General features: G+C 43.0%; 1 protein-coding gene across 1 annotated transcript in view; it reads right to left on the minus strand.

The window, feature by feature from the left end:
- Positions 1-10712: 10712 nt before the first annotated feature.
- LOC139364548 (procollagen galactosyltransferase 1-like) overlaps positions 10713-22382 on the minus strand; it is a 28423-nt gene continuing 16753 nt past the window's right edge. The window contains exons 2-12 of the mRNA XM_071101369.1: positions 19728-19838; positions 18563-18680; positions 17597-17731; positions 17230-17434; positions 16274-16393; positions 15944-16020; positions 15330-15436; positions 14946-15078; positions 13935-14062; positions 13431-13637; positions 10713-13116 (exon numbers count right to left, since the gene is read on the minus strand). Coding sequence (XP_070957470.1) covers positions 12846-13116; positions 13431-13637; positions 13935-14062; positions 14946-15078; positions 15330-15436; positions 15944-16020; positions 16274-16393; positions 17230-17434; positions 17597-17731; positions 18563-18680; positions 19728-19838 — 1612 coding nt within the window. The 3' untranslated portion in view covers positions 10713-12845. The remainder of the gene's footprint in view (positions 13117-13430; positions 13638-13934; positions 14063-14945; positions 15079-15329; positions 15437-15943; positions 16021-16273; positions 16394-17229; positions 17435-17596; positions 17732-18562; positions 18681-19727; positions 19839-22382) is intronic.

Here is a 22382-nt window from a genome sequence, read left to right on the forward strand (position 1 = left end):
GGTGTTCTGGAGGGCAGGTAGTTTGCCCCCGGTGATGCGTTGTGCAAACTGCATCACCCTCTGGAGAGCCTTTCGTTTGAGGGCGGAGCAGTTGCCGTACCAGACTGTGACACAGCCTGACATGATGCTCTTGATTGTGGATCTGTAAATGTTAGTCAGAGATTTGGGTGACAAGCTACATTGATTCAGCCTGCTGAGGTTGAAGAGGTGCTGTTGCGCCTTCTTCACCACACTGTCTGTGTGGGTGAAACATTTCAGTTTGTTGTTGAGGTGTACGCCGAGGAACTTAAAACTTTCCACTTTCTCCACTGCTGTCCCTTCGATGTGGATAAGGGGATGCTCCCTCTGCTGTTTCCTGAAGTCCACGATCATCTCCTTTGTTTTGTTGACGTTGAGTGAAAGGTTGTTTTCCTGACACCACACTCCAAGCGCCCTCACCTCCTCCCTGTAGGCCAGGCCTGGCCAACCCTGTTCCTGGAGAGCTACCATCCTGAAGGTTTTCGCTCCAACTCTAATCTAGCGCACCTGATTTGAATAATTAGCTGGTTGATAAACTGAATCAGGTTAGTTACTACTGGGGTTGGAGCGAAAACCTTCAGGAGGGTAGCTCTCCAGGAACAGGGTTGGGCAGCTCTGCTGTAGGTTGTCTCGTCGTTGTTGCTAATCAAGCCCACTACTGTTGTGTCGTCTGCTAACTTAATGATTGAGTTGGAGGTGTGCATGGGTGAACAGGGAGTACAGGAGGGGGCTGAGCATGCACCCTTGTGGGGCCCCAGTGTTGAGGGTCAGTGAGGTGGAGATGTTGTTTCCTACCTTCACCACTTGAGGTGGCCCATCAAGAAAGGCCAGGACCCAATTGTACAGGGCGGGGTTGAGGCCCAGGGCCTCCAGCTTGATGATGAGCTTGGAGGTTACTACGGTGTTGAATGCTGAGCTGTAGTCAATGAACAGCATTCTTACATTGGTATTCCTTGTGTTAAATATGCTTGTTGATTAATCAGGACCTGAATATGACTGCACACAATTTAATAATTTAACACATTTTTTACGTACTTATTACGCATTGATTACACTATCACTCATATTTCATATGTCACAACGATTCATTGATGCATATTCTAGGATGCTGGTAAAGTTTTGTCCAGAGCCTCTGCTCTCCACTAGCTCTGTCTGGACAGTGCTGGTCATTAAAAAAAAAGCTAGCTAGCTGATGACTGCAAACAATGTTCTTCCCCAAAAACATAGCAAAACTCATCATCTGTTTCAGTAGATATAGTTAGCTAGTGTCATCTAAAATAACCCTAATTTATAAGAAAGTTCTCATTTGATTTATGGTGGTCGAACCCATCTGTATGAAAATAGCCACAATAAGGAATAGCCACAATAGTGTAATTTGCAATTAGCCTTCAAAATAAAAGTCTGTCATTGACAGTGATGCAAATGAATACAAATAGTGGAATTATGCCATAATTGAATAGATCATGCTAAACGAAGTTCTAATGATGTTATATAAATTCAACAAAAGACAATCATTTGTTAATTTGACAAATCTGTTGAAATCGCACTATGTATTAGACTTCAGAATTGCATTGGGGGCAAACTTATTTCACTGTACCTATGGATTGTGGATCAATGACATTGGGTATCAGTCTACTCAGGGATAGGCAGAGAACATTAGTGTTGTAGCTCTTATTGCGGGACTCTGAAACCGGTGAGAATTGAGCCACATTTATTGTACCAGTTACGCATTGTGTATTATACCACTATGTGTATTGAAGGCTCCCGAATGGGATCTCAGTGCAATATTTGTAGAATCTAAAACACTTTTTTGGTTAGTACATGATTCCATATGTATTATTTCATAGTTTTTATGTCTTCACTATTATTCTACAATGTAGAAAATAGTAAAAAACAAAGAAAAACCCTTGAATGAGTAGGTGGGTCCAAACTTTTGACTGATACTGTATATATAATTTATGAGTCCAAAAATGGGATGTCTTAACTACAGATTGCCCCTTTAAGTCAATCACAAGTTTGCAAGTTTGAGCATGTGTCCATTAGGCCTATGGATAATTTTTTTAAATTTTTTTTTAAAAATATCGGCATGAATGAGAAAGCCCCACTTTTATTCCATAGGCTTGGATCTGCACTATGCTGCTGTTGCAAGAGCGCATTTTTCACTGGCTGTCCACCGGTTTCAAAAATATGTTTTTTAACCTTTATTTAACTAGGCAAGTCATTTAAGAAAAAGTATTATTTATAATGACGGCCTACCCCGGCCAAACCCTAACGACGCTGGGCCAATTGTGCGCCGCCCTATGGGACTTCCAATCAGGGTCAGTTAAGATACAGCCTGGAATCGAACCATGCAGTGCCTTAGACAGCCGCATGACTCGGGAGCCTGAAATGATTGGTAGGCAGCTTAAACTTCTTGAATTCAAACATTATTTGGTTCAAATACACATTTAGATATGTGAACAGCCATCCACAACAACAATCCGTAAGGTGCAAAAAGATAAATGAGAGAGCAGCAGTGTGATTCACATCCATGCTCTATGTAGATATCAATAATAAGTGATATCTGTATCGCCGTAGATTACACCACTACTGTCATCCTTACCTCGAAGTGTTTATTCAAGTTGGATAATCTTTGAATGCCGACAGCAGTCGCACCATTGGAAGATATACCGTTGAAGTCGGAAGTTAACATACACTTAGGTTGGAGTCATTAAAACTCGTTGTCAACCACTCCACAAATTTCTTGTTAACAAACTATAGTTTTGGCAAACTACTTTGTGCATGACACAAGTCATTTAAAAAAAAATTGTTTACAGACAGATTATTTCACTGTAGCACAATTCCAGTGGGTCAGAAGTTTAAATACACTAAGTTGACTGTTCCTTTAAACAGCTTGGAAAATTCCAGAATATTTTGTCATGGCTTTAGAAGCTTCTGATAGGCTAATTGACATAATTTGAGTCAAATGGAGGTGTACCTGTGGATATATTTCAAGACCTACCTTCAAACTCAGTGCATATTTGCTCAAGCAAAGCATCATGGGAAAAACAAAAGAAATCAGCCAAGACCTAAAAAAAAAATTGTAGACCTCCACAAGTCTGGTTCATCATTGGGAGCAATTTCCAAATGCCTGAAGGTACCACTTTCAACTGTACAAACAATAGTTGGCAAGTATAAACACCATGGGACCACACAGCCGTCATACCGCTCAGGAAGGAGGTGCATTCTGTCTCCTAGAGATGAACATAATTTGGTGCGAAAAGCACAAATCAATCCCAGAACAGCAGCAAAAAACAGACAATGGTTTGCAACTGCAGATGGGGACAAAGATCGTACTTTTTAGAAAAATGTCCTCTGGTCTGATGAAACAGAACTGTTGTCCATAACGACTATCATTATGTTTGGAGGAAAAAGGGGGAAGCTTGCAAGCCGAAGAACACCATCCCAACAGTGAAGCACGGGGGTGGCAGCATCATGTTGTGGGGGTGCTTTGCTGCTGGTGCTCTTCACAAAATAGATGGCATCATGAGGCGGGAAAATTATGTGGATATATTGAAGCAACATCTCAAGACATCAGTCAGGAAGTTAAAGCTTGGTTGCAAATGGGTCTCCAAATGGACAATGACCCCAAGCATACTTCCAAAGTTGTGGCAAAGTGGCTTAAGGACAACAAAGTCAAGGTATTGGAGTGGCCATCACAAAGCCCTGACCTCAATCCTATAGAACACTTGACTGCAGTTTCTACTGGTCGTTGTTTTCAGGCTGATTGTATTGGTGCTAGCTAGCTACCAAGCTAAAGCTAGCTACCCCAGAAGTTGCGATCAAACCAATGATGCTTTATTACGAACGCGGTATTGTAAACACATTGTTCGTGGTCGGTGTTTGCAGACATTTTTGTACAGCTTTGACAGTGCTACTGATAGTAGTGGTGGCGCTTGGCTTGCACGGGCAAATTCAGAACACACAACATTCTATAATAGAACTGTGTTATTTGACGTGTCAAATGAAAAGCTTATTTAACGTGTCAAATTGTATTTATTTATTTTATTTCACCATTATTTATCCAGGTAGGCTAGTTGAGAACAAGTTCTCATTTACAGCTGCGACCTGGCCAAGATAAAGCAAAGCAGTTCGACACATACAACACAGAGTTACACATGGAATAAACAAACATACAGTCAATAATACAATAGAGAACGTCTATATACAGTGTGTGCAAATGAGGTAGGATAAGGGGGGTGAGGCAATAAATAGGTCATAGCAGCGAAATTATTACAGTATGGCAAATTAAACACTGTGGTGATAGATGTGCAGAAGATGAGTGCAAGTAGCGGTACTGGGGTGCAAAGGAGCAAAATAAATGACAATATGGTGTTGAGGTAGTTGGATGGGCTATTTACAGATTGGCTATGTAAAGGTGCATTGATCTGTAAGCTGCTCTGACAGCTGGTGCTTAAAGCTAGTGAGGGAGATATGAGTCTCCAGCTTCAGTGATGTTTGCAGTTTGTTCCAGTCATTGGCAGCAGAGAACTGGAAGGAAAGGCGGCCGAAGGAGGAATTGGCTTTGGGGGTGACCAGTGAAATATACCTGCTGGAGCGCGTGCTGCGGGTGGGTGCTGCTATGGTGACCAGTGAGCTGAGATAAGGCTTGGCTTTACCTAGCAACGACTTATAGATGACCTGGAGCCAGTGGGTTTGGCGACGGATATGAAGCGAGGGCCAGCCAACGAGAGCATACAGGTCACAGTGGTGGGTAGTATATGGGGCTTTGGTGACAAAACGATGGCACTGTGATAGACTTCATCCAATTTATTGAGTAGGGTATTGGAGGCTATTTTGTAAATGACATCGCCAAAGTCGAGGATCGGTAGGATAGTCAGTTTTACTAGGGTATGTTTGGCAGCATGAGTGAAGGATGCTTTCTTGCGAAATAGGAAGCCGATTCTAGATTTCATTTTGGATTGGAGATGCTTAATGTGAGTCTGGAAGGAGAGTTTACAGTCTAACCAGACACCTAGGTATTTGTAGTTGTCCACATATTCTAAGTCAGAACCATCCAGAGTAGTGATGCTGGACGGGTGGGTAGGTGTGGGCAGCGATCGCTTGACGAGCATGCATTTAGTTTTGCTTGCATTTAAGAGCAGTTGAAGGCCACGGAAGGAGAGTTGTATGGCATTGAAGCTCGTCTGGAGGTTAGTTAACACAGTGTCCAAAGAAGGGTCAGAAGTATACAGAATGGTGTCGTCTGCGTAGAGGTGGATCAGAGAATCACCAGCAGCAAAAGCGTCATCATTGGTGTATACAGAAAAAAGTGTCGGCCTGAGGATTGAACCTTGTGGCACCCCCATAGAGACTGCCAGAGGTCCGGACTACAGGCCCACCGATTTGACACACTGAACTCTGTCAGAGAAATAGTTGGTGAACCAGGCTAGGCAGTCATTTGAGAAACCAAGGCTGTTTAGTCTGCCGATAAGAATATGGTGATTGACAGAATCGAAAGCCTTGGCCAGGTCGATGAATACAGCTGCACAGTATTGTCTCTTATCGATGGCGGTTATGATGTCGTTAAGGACCTTGAGCGTGGCTGAGGTGCAGCTGTGACCAGCTCGGAAACCAGATTGCATAGCGGAGAAGGTACGGTGGGATTCGAAATGGTCGGTGATCTGTTTGTTAAAACTTGGCTTTCGAAGACCTTAGAAAGGCAGGGTAGGATAGATATAGGTCTGTAGCAGTTTGTGTCTAGAGTGTCTCCGTTTTGAAGAGGGAGATGACCGCGGCAGCTTGCCAATCTTTGGGGATCTCATACGATATGAAAAGAGAGATTGAACAAGCTAGTAATAGGGGTTGCAACAATTTCGGCAGATAATTCTAGGAGGAGGGGGGCAGATTTTGCAGCTCTTTCAGAATATCAGCTATCTGGATTTGGGTGAAGGAGAAATGGGGGAGGCTCGGGCAAGTTGCAGTGAAGGGTGCAGGGCTGTTGACCGGGGTCGGGGTAGCCAGGTCGAAAGCATGGCCAGCCATAGAAAAATGCTTATTGAAATTCTCAATTATCGCGGATTTATCGGTGGTGACAGTGTTTCCTAGCCTCAGTGCAGTGGTCAGCTGGGAGGAGGTGCTCTTATTCTCCATGGACTTTACAGTGTCCCAGAACTTTTTGGAGTTAGTGTTACAGGATGCAAATTTATGTTTGAAAAAGCTAGCCTTATCTTTCCTAACTCCCTCTGTATATTGGTTCCTAACTTCCCTGAAAAGTTGCACATTGCGGGGGCTATTCGATGCTAATGCAGTACGCCACAGGATGTTTTTGTGCTGGTCAAGGGCAGTCACGTCTGGAGTGAACCAAGTCCAATATCAGTTCCTGGTTCAAAAATGTTTGAATATAGCATGCTTATTTAATATGGGGAGGGAAGCACTTTTAAAGAACAACCAGGCATCCTCTACTGATGGAATGATGTCAATATCTTTCCAGGATACCTGGGCCAGGTCTATTAGAAAGGCCTGCTCGCTGAAATGTTTTAGGGAGAGTTTGACAGTGATGAGGGGTGGTTGCTTGACCGCAGACCCATTACGGACGCAGGCAATGAGGCAGTGATCGCTGAGATCCTGGTTGAAGACAGCAGAGGTGTATTTGGAGGGCAGGTTGGTTAGGATGATATCTATGAGGGTGCCCGTGTTTACAGATTTGGGGTTGTACCTGGTGGGTTCATTGATCATTTGTGAGAGCATCAAGCTTAGATTGTAGGATGGCTGGGGTGTTAATTAAGCATGTCCCAGTTTACGTCACCTAGCAGCACGAGCTCTGAAGAAAGATGGGGGCAATCAATTCGCATATGGTGTCCAGGGCACAACTGGGGGCAGAAGGTGATCTATAGCAAGCGGCAAGAGACTTGTTTCTGGAGAGGTGGGTTTTTAAAAGTAGAAGCTCAAATAGTGTTATTTGATACATCAAATAGTGTAAAGGTGTTCCATAATATGCAGACTGTGGTTACTACATGCCACACCCACTACATCCTGCGCCCACTACATGCCACACCCACTGCCATTGACCTACTATATATTTGGCCCACATTTCTGCACAGTAGGTGGCGGTGCAATGTTGGATGCCAACTGACAAAAAAAAAAACATTGAAGGAGGCTAAATAAATTTGGCTTGTCACCTAAAACCTCACACTCGCAGGGCTCTCCAGAGGGGGGGGGGGGGGGGGTGCATAATGCATCACCGGAGGCAAACTACCTGCCCTCCAGGACACCTACAGCACCCGATGTCACAGAAATGCCAAAAAGATAATCAAGGACAACAACCACCCGAGCCACTGTTCACTTGCTATCATCCAGAAGGCGAGGTCAGTACAGGTGCATCAAAGCTGGGACAGAGAGACTGAAAAACAGCTTCTTTCTCAAGGCCATTCATTGGCCACTTTAATAAATGGAACACTAGTCACTTTAATAATGTTTACATATCTTGCATTACTCATCGCAAATGTTGTTGCAGGAATTAAATTCCTCTGTTTTAATACCCAATTCAAATTAAACACTGTCAATTCATAAGAATTTGTATGACTCCTACTTGTATAAAATGGGCAGAGCCCAGTCTTAAAGTCAATCAGCAACGTTTATTCACGAGAGTACAGCCCATTACACATTTTACCACAGGTTATAAACTGAAAATGACGTCATTAGTTTTAGTACTAGCCATGTCATCTCCGCTCCAGTACAATGGCTGTATGGTTCTCACATCGTCTCTCCCTATTAAGATAATATATGACCGAGCCAAGGCCAGCTTGTGTAGATAAGCCTTCTAGCCAGTCTGGCTATAAGTTCATTCATTTCTACCATGGTACATTGTTCTAATTCTTGATTATATTTACACACATTATATTCAGTACTAGGATTAAAAAGAAAATTCATACATATACAGTAACATAATAGTATTTTGATTAGTCAGTCTTGATTGAAATGTATACATAATTAGTCATTGATAAAAAATTCCCTTAACAAGTGTATTCTATACTATTCAACTGTATCTTAGTCTATGCCGCTCTGACATTGCTCATCCATATATTTATATATTATTAATTCCATTCCTCTACTTAGATTTGTGTGTATAGGATATATGTTGTGAAATTGTTAGATATTACTTCTTAGATATTGCTGCACTGTCGGAACTAGAAGCACAAGCATTTCGATACACCGGCAATAACATCTGCTAAACACGTGTATGTGACTAATAAATTTGATTTGATGCCCATCAAGAGTGGCCACGGCATATAGTAAGTGACACGTAGTGGGCATAGCATGTAGTGGGCACTGCAAAGGAGGAACGTATGATACCCGACCCAGCAGACTGTCAACCAATCGCGTTCACGTTGTGATGCTGCGTCGTATGGTTGCTAAACTAAGAGCCAATTTATGCTTGATCCAAAAATGTGGTTGAAGGCGCAATGATGGTGTGACGCATTTGCGGAGCCTCCGGAGATATACAGAGGCCAAATTGAGCTCTGTACTGCATCACCGTGCACCACCCACATTTTTTTACCAATGCGGAGGGCTCCATATACAGTTGAAGTCGGAAGTTTACATACACCTTAGCCAAATACATTTAAACTCCGTTTTTCACAATTCCTGACATTTAATCCTAGTAAAAATTCCCTGTTTAAGGTCAGTTAGGATCACCACTTTATTTTAAGAATGTAAAATGTCAGAATAATAGTAGAGAGGATGATGTCCTTTGTTGTCCTTAAGCCATTTTGCCACAACTTTGGAAGTATGCTTGGGGTCATTGTCCATTTGGAAGACCCATTTGCCACCTAGCTTTAACTTTCTGACTGATGTCATGAGATGTTGCTTCAATTTAATTTAATTTTCAATATAACATAATTTTCCTTCCTTATGAAGCAACCTATTTTGTGAAATGCACCAGTCCCTCCTGCAGCAAAGCACCCCCACAACATGATGCTGCCACCCCTGTTCTTCACGGCTTAATTCAGACAGGTTTGAGGCAAAAATGGGGTTGAGCAAACGATGTCACATAAGTCATATTTTTTAATGTTATAGCAGCCAGTGGAGGCTGTGGAGGGGAGGACGGCTCATAATTCACTGGACGAGAGTAAATGGAATGGTATCAAACAGCTTTGATACAATTCAATTCCAGCCATTATTAGGCTATGAGCCATCCTCCCATCAACAGCCTCCACTGATTGCAAAAGTAGCCAGACTACTTTCAGTGGTGTAAAGTACTTAAGTAAAAATACTTTAAAGTACTACTTAAGTCGTTTTTTACGGTATCTGTACTTTACTATTTATAGTTGACAACATCATTTTGTTTGTCCAAGAATGAATTTGGCTATGTGTGGTATGCCTTGGCAAACGCGAAAATCTTCAGATAACATGACAGAACTGCATAGTCATAGGCCTATTCGTCTTGTCTGTAAATCATTAGACCTACAAAATAAAAACATGTGTGAAAGTCGTAAATATGTTCCATTGACTTACCGCAACAGTCCTCAAAAAGCAGCCTTAGTTGTCTCAGACATTCCGCCACTGTGCGGAGTCTTGACACTGTCCATGTAACATCGTAGTATTTAATCCTAAGAACACCACTACCGTTTTGATACGGGATAAATGTGGTGTTCATTCCCGGTAAATGAGAACCATTCTCTCCCTGTTCCGTAGGCGTATGTTTTACCCCACGCCGCTGGCGCAGGTGTATATTCAACTCCAACAAATACATTTCTAGCTGTCTGATTCCATGTAGGCACGCAACACAAAACAATCAGGCATTCAAATAGCCTAGCACAAAATGTGGTAGGCTATACATTTAATGCAATGTAGAACAAATTATTATTATTTTTAAATCTATCCATTTCCCACAGAGGTGTGTAATTGTCCGTTTGAATTGGCAGTGTCCTTTGAGCATCACTATAGCCTGGCCCAGAGTCCACTCAGCCGTTATCGGTTGTCTCATATCCGCCGACTGATTTCCTCAATCCCTTTGAGAACTGTGTCATAGAACAATCTTTTCAGGTCTATCAACTAGGGTTTTCCGTCCCTACATACAGTCTTGTTCCGCTAAGCATCTTGTCCGACCGCATTCCTATGTCGCAACATTATTGGCGTCAACTCAACCCTGGTTTTAATTGTTTTTCTGAGGGATATAAATAACAGCAGGCGGCGTGACCGTGACGCAAGGGAATTTTTTTGAATGTTTGATTCATAAACCACTTGAAAATTACAGCTTTGGGGCACAATGCCTATCAAGGTAAAATTGTCGAGGGCCATCACACTGGGAGCAAAAGAGCAGGTTTAAAGAGCACACACGAAACAGAGTAGGCGTAGCCGGATATGTCTTATTCCCATTTTGCAGGCAGTGATTTAATTTTTTTTAAATTTAGAATTCTCTGACTGTAGGATTCCATTTTTAGTAACTTGTTGGTAAGTTGAAAGCATGGAGATCCCATAGTTATTTTGAATTCTGTTAAAAGGTTTGTTCACTGAGGAGTTATGGCACATGTAAAAATGAACTTTTTGAGGGGGATGGCAATTTGACACCCAACAAACAACCCTATAATCACAGACAGTAACTTTGATAAGGTTTCAGTGGTGCAACATCTAGCCAATTTGGTCATGACATATCAATATCAAATTAGAAATCTCTAATTTGACAATCTGGAGGAAAAGAGACCATAATTATATATTTTTTAACAAAATATTTTATTATTTGGTATGAAGTTACAAAAACACTGTTATGACAGACAATGTAATCTCTTAGACTACTATGAGTTAATCTCAACTGAATCTTAATATCTCCCACCTAACAGCTAGAACCAACACCTTGGGAGGTCCCCAGACCAGGAGTGTCAAACTCTTTTTTTTAATCCTTTCAATTAATACCTAGACAACCAGGTGAGGGGAGTTCCTTACTAATCAGGGACCTTAATTCATCAACCGAGTACAATGGAAGAGCGAAAACCCACAGACACTCGGCCCTCCGTGGAATGAATTTGACATGTGCCCTAGACCAGGGTTTTCCAAACTCGGTCCTGGGGACCCCCCTGGGTGCACGTTTTGTTTTTTGCAGCTGATTCAAATAATCAACTCATCATCAAGCTTTGATTATTTGAATGTGCTGTTTAGTGCTAGGGCAAAAACCCTAGGGGGGCGGGGGCAGAGCCAAGTTTGGGAAACCATGCCCTAGGCAATTCCAGTCCTCGAGGTCCTGATTGGTGTCACAGTTTGCCCCCAGCTAACACACCTGACTCCAATAATCACCTAAACAGTTTAGAATGCAATTTGATTAATCAGCTATGTTTGCTGGGAAGGGGAAAAAGTGTGACACCAATTAGGCCCCCGAGGACTGGAGTTGCCCACCCCTGCTCTAGATGGACACTTCTTCTGACAGGCCAGCAATAAATAACTAAAAGATGAAAAGCATGACGATCCATTCAAGCTTTGTCTCTTATCTGTTAAACACAGGCTTCTATTTAACTGCTACACTACACGGTCCAAAGTGTTTCTGCTTTCCACCTTAATTCCGAGGAGAGCGAGGTGGTGACGCAGGCCGACCGACCAAGTTTGGATGTGGCTGGGAGGAATCACATGGCTCCTCCTCGACCACAAAAGTGTGAGGCATCTACTGCGGTCGCTCCCGCCTGTGACCCTCTGTGTGAAGGCGACAAGCCAGTAGCCTGGAAACAGACCAGAGGTGGCAAGTGGGGGAAAGGAGTACTCCACTGCTATAAACAGCTCTACTGTAACTCAATGGCCATGGACTGACAGGGAAGGCGGATAGGGGTGAATCCTAACGTCCACTTAAATGACATTTTTACTTATAGTGATGCATTGATGTCAATTAGCAGATGAGGAAGATTTGACTTAAGTGGAAGTTAGGATTCTACCCATAGTTATAAACATTGGGAGTTGTTGTTTTTTAATGAGATGTACTCCAAAGCTATAAAGAGCACTACTGTAGCTCAATGGTTAGGGTCTGATAGGGAGGGCGGGTAGCCATGTCATTCCTTTTGGGAGATGTTGCTTTTTAATTACTACTGTTTTGGTATTAATCTCATTTGTCATATGATAGGACTTTGAGCTCCGTGGTGAGGTTTTCGTAAAACTATGGGACTTGTTTGCGAAGCAGCACACACAACTTTCAAGCATAAATCTCTAATTGATGCAATAGATGTTAGTTCTAGCTATAGTTTTACAAATGGAAAAAGGTCCTCTTAATTAAAGCTATCTCCAAAAAGCATGCAGATGCTTGTCTTTTCCAGTCCTTTCAGAAAGACTGCTACAGTTCACTGTTATAGTACATGCACACACGTTAATTGATTAACAATTAATAAATGAATTATTCATTCTAGAGGTGACAAGGTCTCGGGTCAGTTGTGAGATTTGGCATGATGAACTAGGCTATAAGGCACTTGAGGCATGGTAGTGACCAATCAGAAACAAAGTTCCAGTTCACAGGCCAATCACATCACTGAAATATAATAGACAGTCCAACCAGATCACTGTTGACATACAGATCCCACCCTGTATTTGGGTCTTGTAAATGCAGAAAAAAAAGAGTCCAACATATTTCTGAAATGAAAAAGGAAATGGAATCATTTTTTCCAAAATAATGCAACTAATCCCTTTAACTTGTAATCTTTGGTTAAAAAAGGAAACAAAAACAGGCGCCTACGTAAACTATACGTCATGTTGCTGCAATGATGCAAAGAAACGGGGGAAAAAAACCCTAAGAACCATCACTCATGATGGTTCTTAGTCTTCAGCATCTCTCTCCATCGCCAATCCCATCCCCTTCCTCTCCACCCGTTCTCCTCTCATAGTTCATCCCGTGTGGCTGTGCTGTCCAGAGGTGACTGGAGTACGTCAGAGTTCTGGGCCTCGCTGCTGATCTCCGCCTGCTCCTGGGTCTTCCCCGAGCGGGCCCGGTCCCAGTCCGTACGCACCTTCTCGTTGTCCCACACCACGGAGGTCTCTGTGTCGCTGATGTAGCCTGCGTCTCCTGTGTAGTGAGTGGGGAACACTAGCAGGGGCTCGGCCGAGAAGGCCTTCAGGTCCCGCTCCTCAAAGTGCTCCATGTAGTCCGAGCTGGAGAGAGAGGTAAGAGAGAGGAGATAAAGATGTCACGGGATACATTGAAAAGAGGAATGGGTGAATCTCAAGTCTTTTCCTTGATTCCCTTTGTCTTCTCTCCTCCCTGCCTCCTTAAACTGTGAAGGGGAGCTTCGAGAAGAGAATATCTTTCTCCTCTCATGCTCCCTTAGTTTCCTGCAGACACTTTGAAAAGGAGGCGAGAAGAGAGGATTCAAGGAATCCAGGAAAATACTTTTGAGATTTACCCGGAGAGACAGGCGACAGAAAGACAAAGAGAGAAAGGGTGCGACAGAGAGAGGTAAACTTACACAGGGTGTTTATTGAACATGACAGGGAGGAACTCATCCACGGGTAATATCCTCTTCAACGGCTCTGCCCTCAGCAGCTTCTGGGCTCCTTGTAATGACATCATATAGCCCAGCGTCCAATAGGAGTAGTCGGCCTCCACCAGGTTGTGTATATTGGGTACGGACTTCTCAGGGCGGTCCACCTGCATCCTCTTTCTGCCGATATAACTGGGAGGAGGAACAGTTGGGGAAGAGAAAGTTGAAGTTTACACCACATGGGAAGGGTAGACAGTAAGTGCGGAGTCAGCAAGCTAGAACGGGGGTGCTTAACTCTTAAAAAGGACAGCTAACATTACAATTAACACTTAAGAACTAACCAAATACTGTATCATATGTCTGAGAGATCGGCCAGCGACATCCCTGGGACCAATGCCTGTCCACGGACCAGAGGTTGAAAATCACTGACCTAGAATAGAGGATATCCCGTGTGTATAGTGGATGATGTACAGTCTATGGAACACTTACATCAGGTCCCAGTCTAGACCCTGGCTCTCCACTTCACTCATCAGGTTCATCAGGCGTCGCTTGAAGAAGACCTCGAAACGCAGATCGTCCTCGATCACCAGGGAACTCTTTAGACCCCGCTCTGAGATCTGTACACACACAGAGATAAAACAGTGACCCTCACATTCAGAGGACGCAAAAATAAACTTCTGTACACCATCTATACCTGTGTTCCAGGGTTGGGCTCAATTCAGAATTGGCTCCCAGTCAACTCATGAGTTGAAATTTGAATTGAATAGGCCACACCCCACAGGATGTTGAATTTGAGTGAAGTATAATTTAATTCAAAGAAATACCAGTCAGTCATAGAAAATGAGTTTCACTGATTCCGACAGGTCACACTTCCAGATACCAAAGACTGCATCACTAGAATAGCCAATTATATTTCCACCAACCATTTTATTTCTTTGGCTTCTTTTTGAAAGCCTCAGGGTCAACATGATGGTTAAACTAATACTTTGTGAAATATTGTATTTTCCCCAAATTGAACAAAGTTTCAGTGATTCATGAAATATAGGTTATTCACATACAGGTCAATGTTATTTTTCAATGTTATTCGCATACAGGTTTTGATTTCCTTGACCATTCATTTTAAGAGTTTATCCCGCATGTTTGATGTTTTATGTGGAAGATGTACTATAGAATAGAAGAGGCATTTGAATTTCATTGAATTAAATTCTATTTCCTTTCATTCAAATTTGAATTGCAATTTTGTATCCAGTTTACTACTTCAATTCAAATTCAATTCAAATTCAGTTCAAGAATTGATTTGGAGCATTCTCAATAGTATGATGAATTGAGCCCAACCCTAATGTATTCATTTGGAGAGAACACTGTAGCAAAACTTAAAACAAATAATTAAAATCTGTGTTCTTATTGGACAAGTTCAGATACTACCCCCCCTGTTTCACACAGTTTCTAAAAATGTTCTCCCTACTGAACTCTACCCGGGCCTGCAGCTGCAGGGCTCACCTCTTTCCAGATGTTGTAGTGTGAGAGGAAGCAGCCCAGCTCTCCCTTGGTGAGGGGCCTACCGTGGTACGGGTCACTGTAGCCTGGTAGCATGTGGATCCCCAGGGCATTGATCTCACTGATGTTCATCGCTCTGAGGAGGAGAGAGGGAGGGGCAGGAGAAAGGGGGGTGAGGGAGAAAGAGACAAAGAGACACACACAATAGAGATGGAGAGAGAGATAACGCGGTCATTTTGAGCGCTTGAAGACTTAGCGTTATGACATCATAAACAGTGGGGCAACTTCTGCTGTGTGTGACGATGTCCCATCACTGAGTCTACCTTTATCGGTACAAGAAGTATATGACGGGCAGAGAGAAGAGTGCCTTCAAAAAGTTCAACTTACTTGCCGTCTACCGCTTGAATGACCTTGCAGGCAATCTCTTGCTCGTACAGAGTCCTCAGCATGCGATCCCGCCGGTCGGTCCGTTTCATTAAGTTGATCATGAACACCTGCACACACGCAATACATTGGCCTTACTGTACGGAGACATTTAGAGCTGAAGGGTACAAGAGACATTTTGAATTCTAGTGATAAATTCCAAAACGACAGCTACCCTTAGACACGTGGAAACAATTGGATAGGTGTATGAAATGTGGTGACAATTCAACTGAGCCTACCAGAAGACATGGTGAAGCAATTGCCTTATTGCTTAAACCCATTAGATCCTTACACATCTTCAGGAGTGCCTAGGGCAGGGCTGACAAACTCATCTCATAGATGGCCCGAGTGTTTGCTGTTTTTTGTATTTTCATTTCAATTGTGTCCAATTAAGACCTAGACAACGACGTGAGGGTATTTCCTAACTAATCAGTGACCTTAATTGAGCAATCAAGTAGAAGGGAGGAGTGAAAACCTGCAGACACTCAGCCTCCATAGAAAGAGTTTGACATTGTGGGCATAGGGGCTCAGGGTCAATAAGGAACAGCAAACATATTCTGAGCTGGCTCATATCCCACCTCATCAAAGCCCAGCTTATCTTGTATCTTTACAGGGGCCGGGATGTACTCCGAAGGCAGCACATGAGGGTTCCGCACTGACGTGAGAAAGGAGAAAAATGATAGGAATGATAAAGAACTCACATGCCAACCAGTAACATTAGTTAGAGAAAAACGAAAAGCTCCAACTTCCAGCTGTGTTCCGATATCCACACTGGCCTACTACTTAGAATGAAGCAATGTATTGAGCATCCATCCTAAGTGGTAACCCAGTGAGATGTAAAAAATACGTAATGTTAACCAGTTTTGCCCATTCGGATGCTAGTATGGACAATATGACATAAGACTCACCATTGACCTCCAACAAGGAATGCAGGAAGCTGTCTGCTTCGTCTGTCAGGGAGTTGTGGGCTCGCAGTGGCACGGGGAAATACCCATACGTCTCTCTGTTACATAGGAACATCTGCACATCTGAGGAAGACGGAGAGTGTAGAGGGAGAAGAGAAGTTTGTTATTAATGACAAGGTTACTACAAACATTTACACTTTTCTATGCCTATTCACACTGCAAGTCTCACTATAGATTAGGTTCTTTGTGTCACACCTCAAAATATCAACCTTCAAAATTAGACACTTATTTATGCAAAAGTGTATTAAGATATCTTACATAAAGCATACCCTATGTCCATGAATGGAATTAGAAAAAAACAGACTCTGGGAACTAACCACTGTCTGTTAAACCCCCAGGAATTTTGCAAAAAAAACCTGCGCAGGGGTGAAAACTATGTAGTCGTAACCTCAGCCTATTCACAAAGCACCTCGAGACCCGGAGAGCTGATCTAGAATCAGGTCCTCCCTGTCCATATAATCTTATTCATTACCGTTGTGGAAAACTCAGATCTAAAAAAGGCAGCAATCCTGAATAACCACATTAGACATACCTGCCAACAGTAGGCCTACCTGACATGTAAACAAAATAACAGTAGGCCTACCTGCCATGATAACAGAATAACAGTAGGCCTACCTGCCATGATAACAGAATAACCACATTACACATACCTGCCATGTGAACAAAATAACAACAGTAGGCCTACCTGACATGTGATCAAAATAACAACAGTAGGCCTACCTGCCATGATAACAGAATAACAGCAGTAAGCCTAGCTGCCATGTGAACAGAATAACAGCAGTAGGCATACCTGCCATGAGAGCATAGAGGGCAGACACAATGAAGTGTACCAAATCATTATCATGCTGTATGTGAAAGCTACTAAACAGGATAAAAGCGGGAGAACACATTAACAGTACCTGCCATGTGAGCGGAGAAGGCGAAGACAATGATGTCATCGAAGGCCCAGCTGTAGTCTGGGTGAGGGGGGTGGAAGGCCAACTGGCGTGACGCCTCCTTCCTCAAGTCAATCAGGAAGGTGGAGTGCACCATGGGAACTGCGAAGCATCCTTTACGCACCTGCTTTCTCATAGGGATGTAGGCCGGGGTGCGCTTATAGTAACCCTGAAGGAGGTAGAGGATACGATGAGTACTTCTGTTTCAATCAAGGTTATTGTGCTAACGCTTTAGTGCATGATTGCACGCAAAGTATCTGGGAGGACACGACCGCGCGCGCACACACACACACACACACACACACACACACACACACACATAGTAGCGTACCTGGGAGGTCATGCCACACCAGAAGTTGGAGTAGGCTGCACGGGACTCTAACATGGGAGCTACGATGGTCTTGTTCTCCTTGATGAGCTTCCACAGTACATTAGGATTGGTCAATAGGTTATCACAGTCCACCACCTAGACAGGAGAGAGTGGAAGAGTGTGTGTGTGTGTGTGTGTGTGTGTGTGTGTGTGTGTGTGTGTGTGTGTGTGTGTGATGGAAGGGGGAGAGGGAACAGTGAGACACTTTAACCACTTCAAGCTTTAAAAATCACTCTGCAACATCAACCCTCTCTAGTGACACTTTGAACAATGGATTGTCATTGTAGCGGCAGCCTAAGTCCAGCCACCAGAGTCAGTGTTAGAATGAGGCAGCATAGGCCACAGCCTTGGGTTCAAATAGTATTAGTTTTCATTCATAAACTTTAGCTGCTCTATTTTAACCCAGTTCTAATTGCACAACATTACTGAAGACAAAAAGGCACATTTCAAAAACAAAACGACCTCATGTGTGTTTTCACTCTATCATAAAAAGTACACCCCTGCGAGTCCTGGACAATGTGTTCATGCTTAGGGGTGCAAGAATAGAACTCAAAGCTGTCATATTTCAGATTCTGGAAGGTTTGTTCCAGAATGGTAAATCGTAACACCAAGCCAGATGAATTGGTTTACTCTAAACCAGACGTGAGATAGGAAAGCATGACTCTCGCAGTTCTCTTATTGCGTTATTGTAAGGAGAAGTCTGCGTCTCTGTAAAATAGGGCGGGTAGTCATAGAGAAAGACTTGACTGTATCCCAAATTGCACCCTATTCCCTACATAGTGCACGGCTTTTGACCAGGGCCAATCTGAGTCCAAAATGGTACCCTATTCCCTACACACTATGTAGGGAATAGGGTGCTGTTTGGGATGCCCCCTGTTTATCTGTAAAAGAGGGTGAGGTCGTCATGGAGACTGGAGAAAGAAGTACCATGAAGTAGTCTGCCCACATTTCTCTTGCGGAGTCCAGTGCTGCCTGCCGCAACTTCATCACGTGTGCGTAGCGGAGGTTGGTCCACTGCTTCGGGCTGTCTGCATCCTGGTACTCTCTGAGTGACAAACATAAACAAACAGGACATTCAGTACATCATCTCAGGGAACAATTTACAGCAAGTTGCCTCTCCGTAACACTTTACAATAAGGTGCCTCTCCGTAACACTTTACATTAAGGTGCCTCTCCGTAACACTTTACATTAAGGTGCCTCTCCGTAACACTTTACATTAAGGTGCCTCTCCGTAACACTTTACATTAAGGTGCCTCTCCGTAACACTTTACATTAAGGTGCCTCTCCGTAACACTTTACATTAAGGTGCCTCTCCGTAACACTTTACATTAAGGTGCCTCTCCGTAACACTTTACATTAAGGTGCCTCTCCGTAACACTTTACATTAAGGTGCCTCTCCGTAACACTTTACATTAAGGTGCCTCTCCGTAACACTTTACATTAAGGTGCCTCTCCGTAACACTTTAAAAAGATGCCTCTCCGTAACACTTTAAAAAGGTGCCTCTCCGTAACACTTTAAAAAGGTGCCTCACCGTAACACTTTAAAAAGGTGCCTCTCCGTAACACTTTAAAAAGGTGCCTCTCCGTAACACTTTACATTAAGGTGCCTCTCCGTAACACTTTAAAAAGATGCCTCTCCGTAACACTTTAAAAAGGTGCCTCTCCGTAACACTTTAAAAAGGTGCCTCTCCGTAACACTTTAAAAAGGTGCCTCTCCGTAGCACTTGAAAAAGGTGCCTCTCCGTAGCACTTAAAAAAAGGTGCCTCTCTGTAGCACTTTAAAAAGGTGCCTCTCCGTAACATTTTACATTAAGGTGCCTCTCCGTAACACAATACATTAAGGTGCCTCTCCGTAACACTTTACATTAAGGTGCCTCTCCATAACACTTTACATTAAGGTGTCTGTGAAGGAGGATGCGAAGTGTTTATACGTATTTTGTAGACAGTCAATTAGTAGTTTATAAATCACATATTAACCATCTAGAAATGACTTATAAATGTAATGTAAAGTGTTCCCTCTCCTGAATAAATGACACAGACACAGAAACAGATACACACACAGTTTATAAAGTGAACATGAGAGGAACTCACGTGGGCTCCTCCTGTGGCCTCCACTCCACATAGTGGTAGAGTTTTTGGACCTTGACGAGCCAGTCACGCAGGATGGCTGTAGTGTTGTCCACATTGTGGTCCGTCGCTACCCTGCACAACACAGAGACAGAGGCACATTATTATTACAGGCAGGATTCATTTGTTCCTTTTCTGGTCAACAGTGTAAGGGGTCATAAGCACACAGACACACAGACGTTTATAGGAGCAGTGGCATTGGAAGTAGATCTGAGTAAAGTACAGACAGTGACTGTGAAAGATCATATCAGGGCTCAGGTGACAGTACTTCAGTGTTCACTTCATTGTGGCCTATTGTCAGGAGCCGTGGGATACTGACTCCAGCATTGAATGCCATACAAGCATGTCGTACACCCATACCAAAGCAGCTCTAATATCCACCACCCATCCTTGCCGGTTTACTAAAAAACTGAAAATATACTAAATAAGCAAAAATGCTGGAGAAGTGAAACTTCATGGTTATTAGAGAGACTTCTTGTGCCAGACTGACAGTTTGCGTGCCTGATTCCATTCTGCTGAGGTTCCAACTGAAACCACATCTTTCAGTCTATGTGAATAGGAACTGGGAATCCTGTTACAACTAGAGAACGACTGATAAATCCGAGCTGATATATACCCGCCGATATTGGCCTTTTCCAGTTTTTATTTTGTACTTTTCACCCCAATTTTGTGATATCCAATTGACAGTTACAGTCTTGTCCCATCGCTGCAACTTCCGTAAGGACTTCGGAGAGTCGAAGGTCGAGAGCCATGCGTCCTCCGAAACACGACCCTGACAAGCCGCACTGCTTCTTGACACACTGCTCGCTTAACCCGGAAGCCAGCCGCACCAATGTGTCGGAGGAAACACTGTACAGCTGGCGACCGAAGTCAGCGTGCATGCGCCCGGCCGCCACAAGGAGTCGTTAGAGCGCGATTTGACAAGGACATCCCAGCCAGCCAAACCCTCCCCTAAACCGGACGACACTGGGCCAATTGTGTGCCGCCTCATGGGTCTCCCAGTCATGGCCGGCTGCGACACAGCCCGGGATGACTAGAGGTCAACCAATTAATCGGAATGGCCGAATAATTAGGGCCGATTTCAAGTTTTCATAACAAATCGGTAATCGGCATTTTTGGACACCGATTGTGGCCGATTACATTGCACTCCACGAGGAGACTGCGTGGCAGGCTGACTACCTGTTACGCGAGTGCAGCAAGAAGCCAAGGTAAGTTGCTAGCTAGCAATAAACTTAACTTATAAAAAACAATCAATCTTAACATAATCACAAGTCAACTACACATGGTTGATGATATTACTAGTTTATCTAGCTTGTCCTGCGTTGCATGTAATTGATGCGGTGCCTGTTAATTTCTCATCGAATCACAGCCTACTTCGCCAGACGGGTGATGATTTAAGAAACGCATTCGCAAAAAAAGCACTGTCGTTACACCAATGTGTACCTAACCATAAACATCAATGCCTTTCTTTAAAATCTATACACAAGTATATATTTTTAAACCTGCATATTTAGTTAATATTGCCTGCTAACATGAATTTCTTTTAACTAGGGAAATTGTGTCACTTCTCTTGCGTTCCGTGCAAGCAGAGTCAGGGTATATGCAGCAGTTTGGGTCGCCTGGCTCGTTGCGAACAGTGTGAAGACCATTTCTTCCTAACAAAGACCGTAGTTAATTTGCCAGAATTGTGACATAACATTGAAGGTTGTGCAATGTAACAGCAATATTTAGACATAGGAATGCCACCCGTTAGATGAAATACAGAACGGTTCCGTATTTCACTGAAAGATTTGACGATATTAATGACCTAAGGCTCGTATTTCTGTGTGTTATTATGTTATAATTAAGTCTATGATTTGATATTTAATTGAGCGGTGGTAGGCAGCAGCAGGCTCGTAAGCATTCATTCAAACAGCACTTTTCTGCAATTGCCAGGAGCTCTTCGCTGTGCTTCAAGCATTGAGCTGTTTATGACTTCAAGCCTTTCAACTCCCGAGATTAGGCTGCTGTAACCGATGTGAAATGGCTAGCTAGTTAGCGGGTGCGTGCTAATAGCGTTTCAATCGGTGACATCACTCGCTCTGAGACGTTGAAGTAGTTGTAGCTGCGGCTTTGGAGTGATGGGTAACGATGCTTCGAGGGTGGCTGTAGTCGATCTGTCCCTGGTTCGAGCCCAGATAAGGGCGGGGAGAGGGACGGAAGCTATACTGTTACACTGGCAATACTAAAGTGCCTATAAGATCATCCAATAGTCAAAGGTAAATTAAATGCAAATGGTATAGAGAGAAATAGTCCTAGAATTCCTATAATAACTACAACCTAATACTTCTTACCCGGGAATATTGAAGACTCATGTTAAAAGGAACCACCAGCTTTCATATGTTCTCATGTTCTGAGCAAGGAACTTAAACTTTAGCTTTCTTACATGGCACATATTGCACTTTTACTTTCTTCTCCAACACTTTTTTTTTGCATTATTTAAACCAAATTGAACATGATTCATTATTTATTTGAGCTAAATTAATTTTATAGATGTATTATATTAAGTTAAAATAAAAATGTTCATTCATTATTGTTGTAATTGGCATTATTACAAATATATATATATTTTTTAATTGT

Source organism: Oncorhynchus clarkii, chromosome 13 (genome assembly GCF_045791955.1).
Source record: "Oncorhynchus clarkii lewisi isolate Uvic-CL-2024 chromosome 13, UVic_Ocla_1.0, whole genome shotgun sequence".
NCBI classification, from domain to species: domain Eukaryota; kingdom Metazoa; phylum Chordata; class Actinopteri; order Salmoniformes; family Salmonidae; genus Oncorhynchus; species Oncorhynchus clarkii.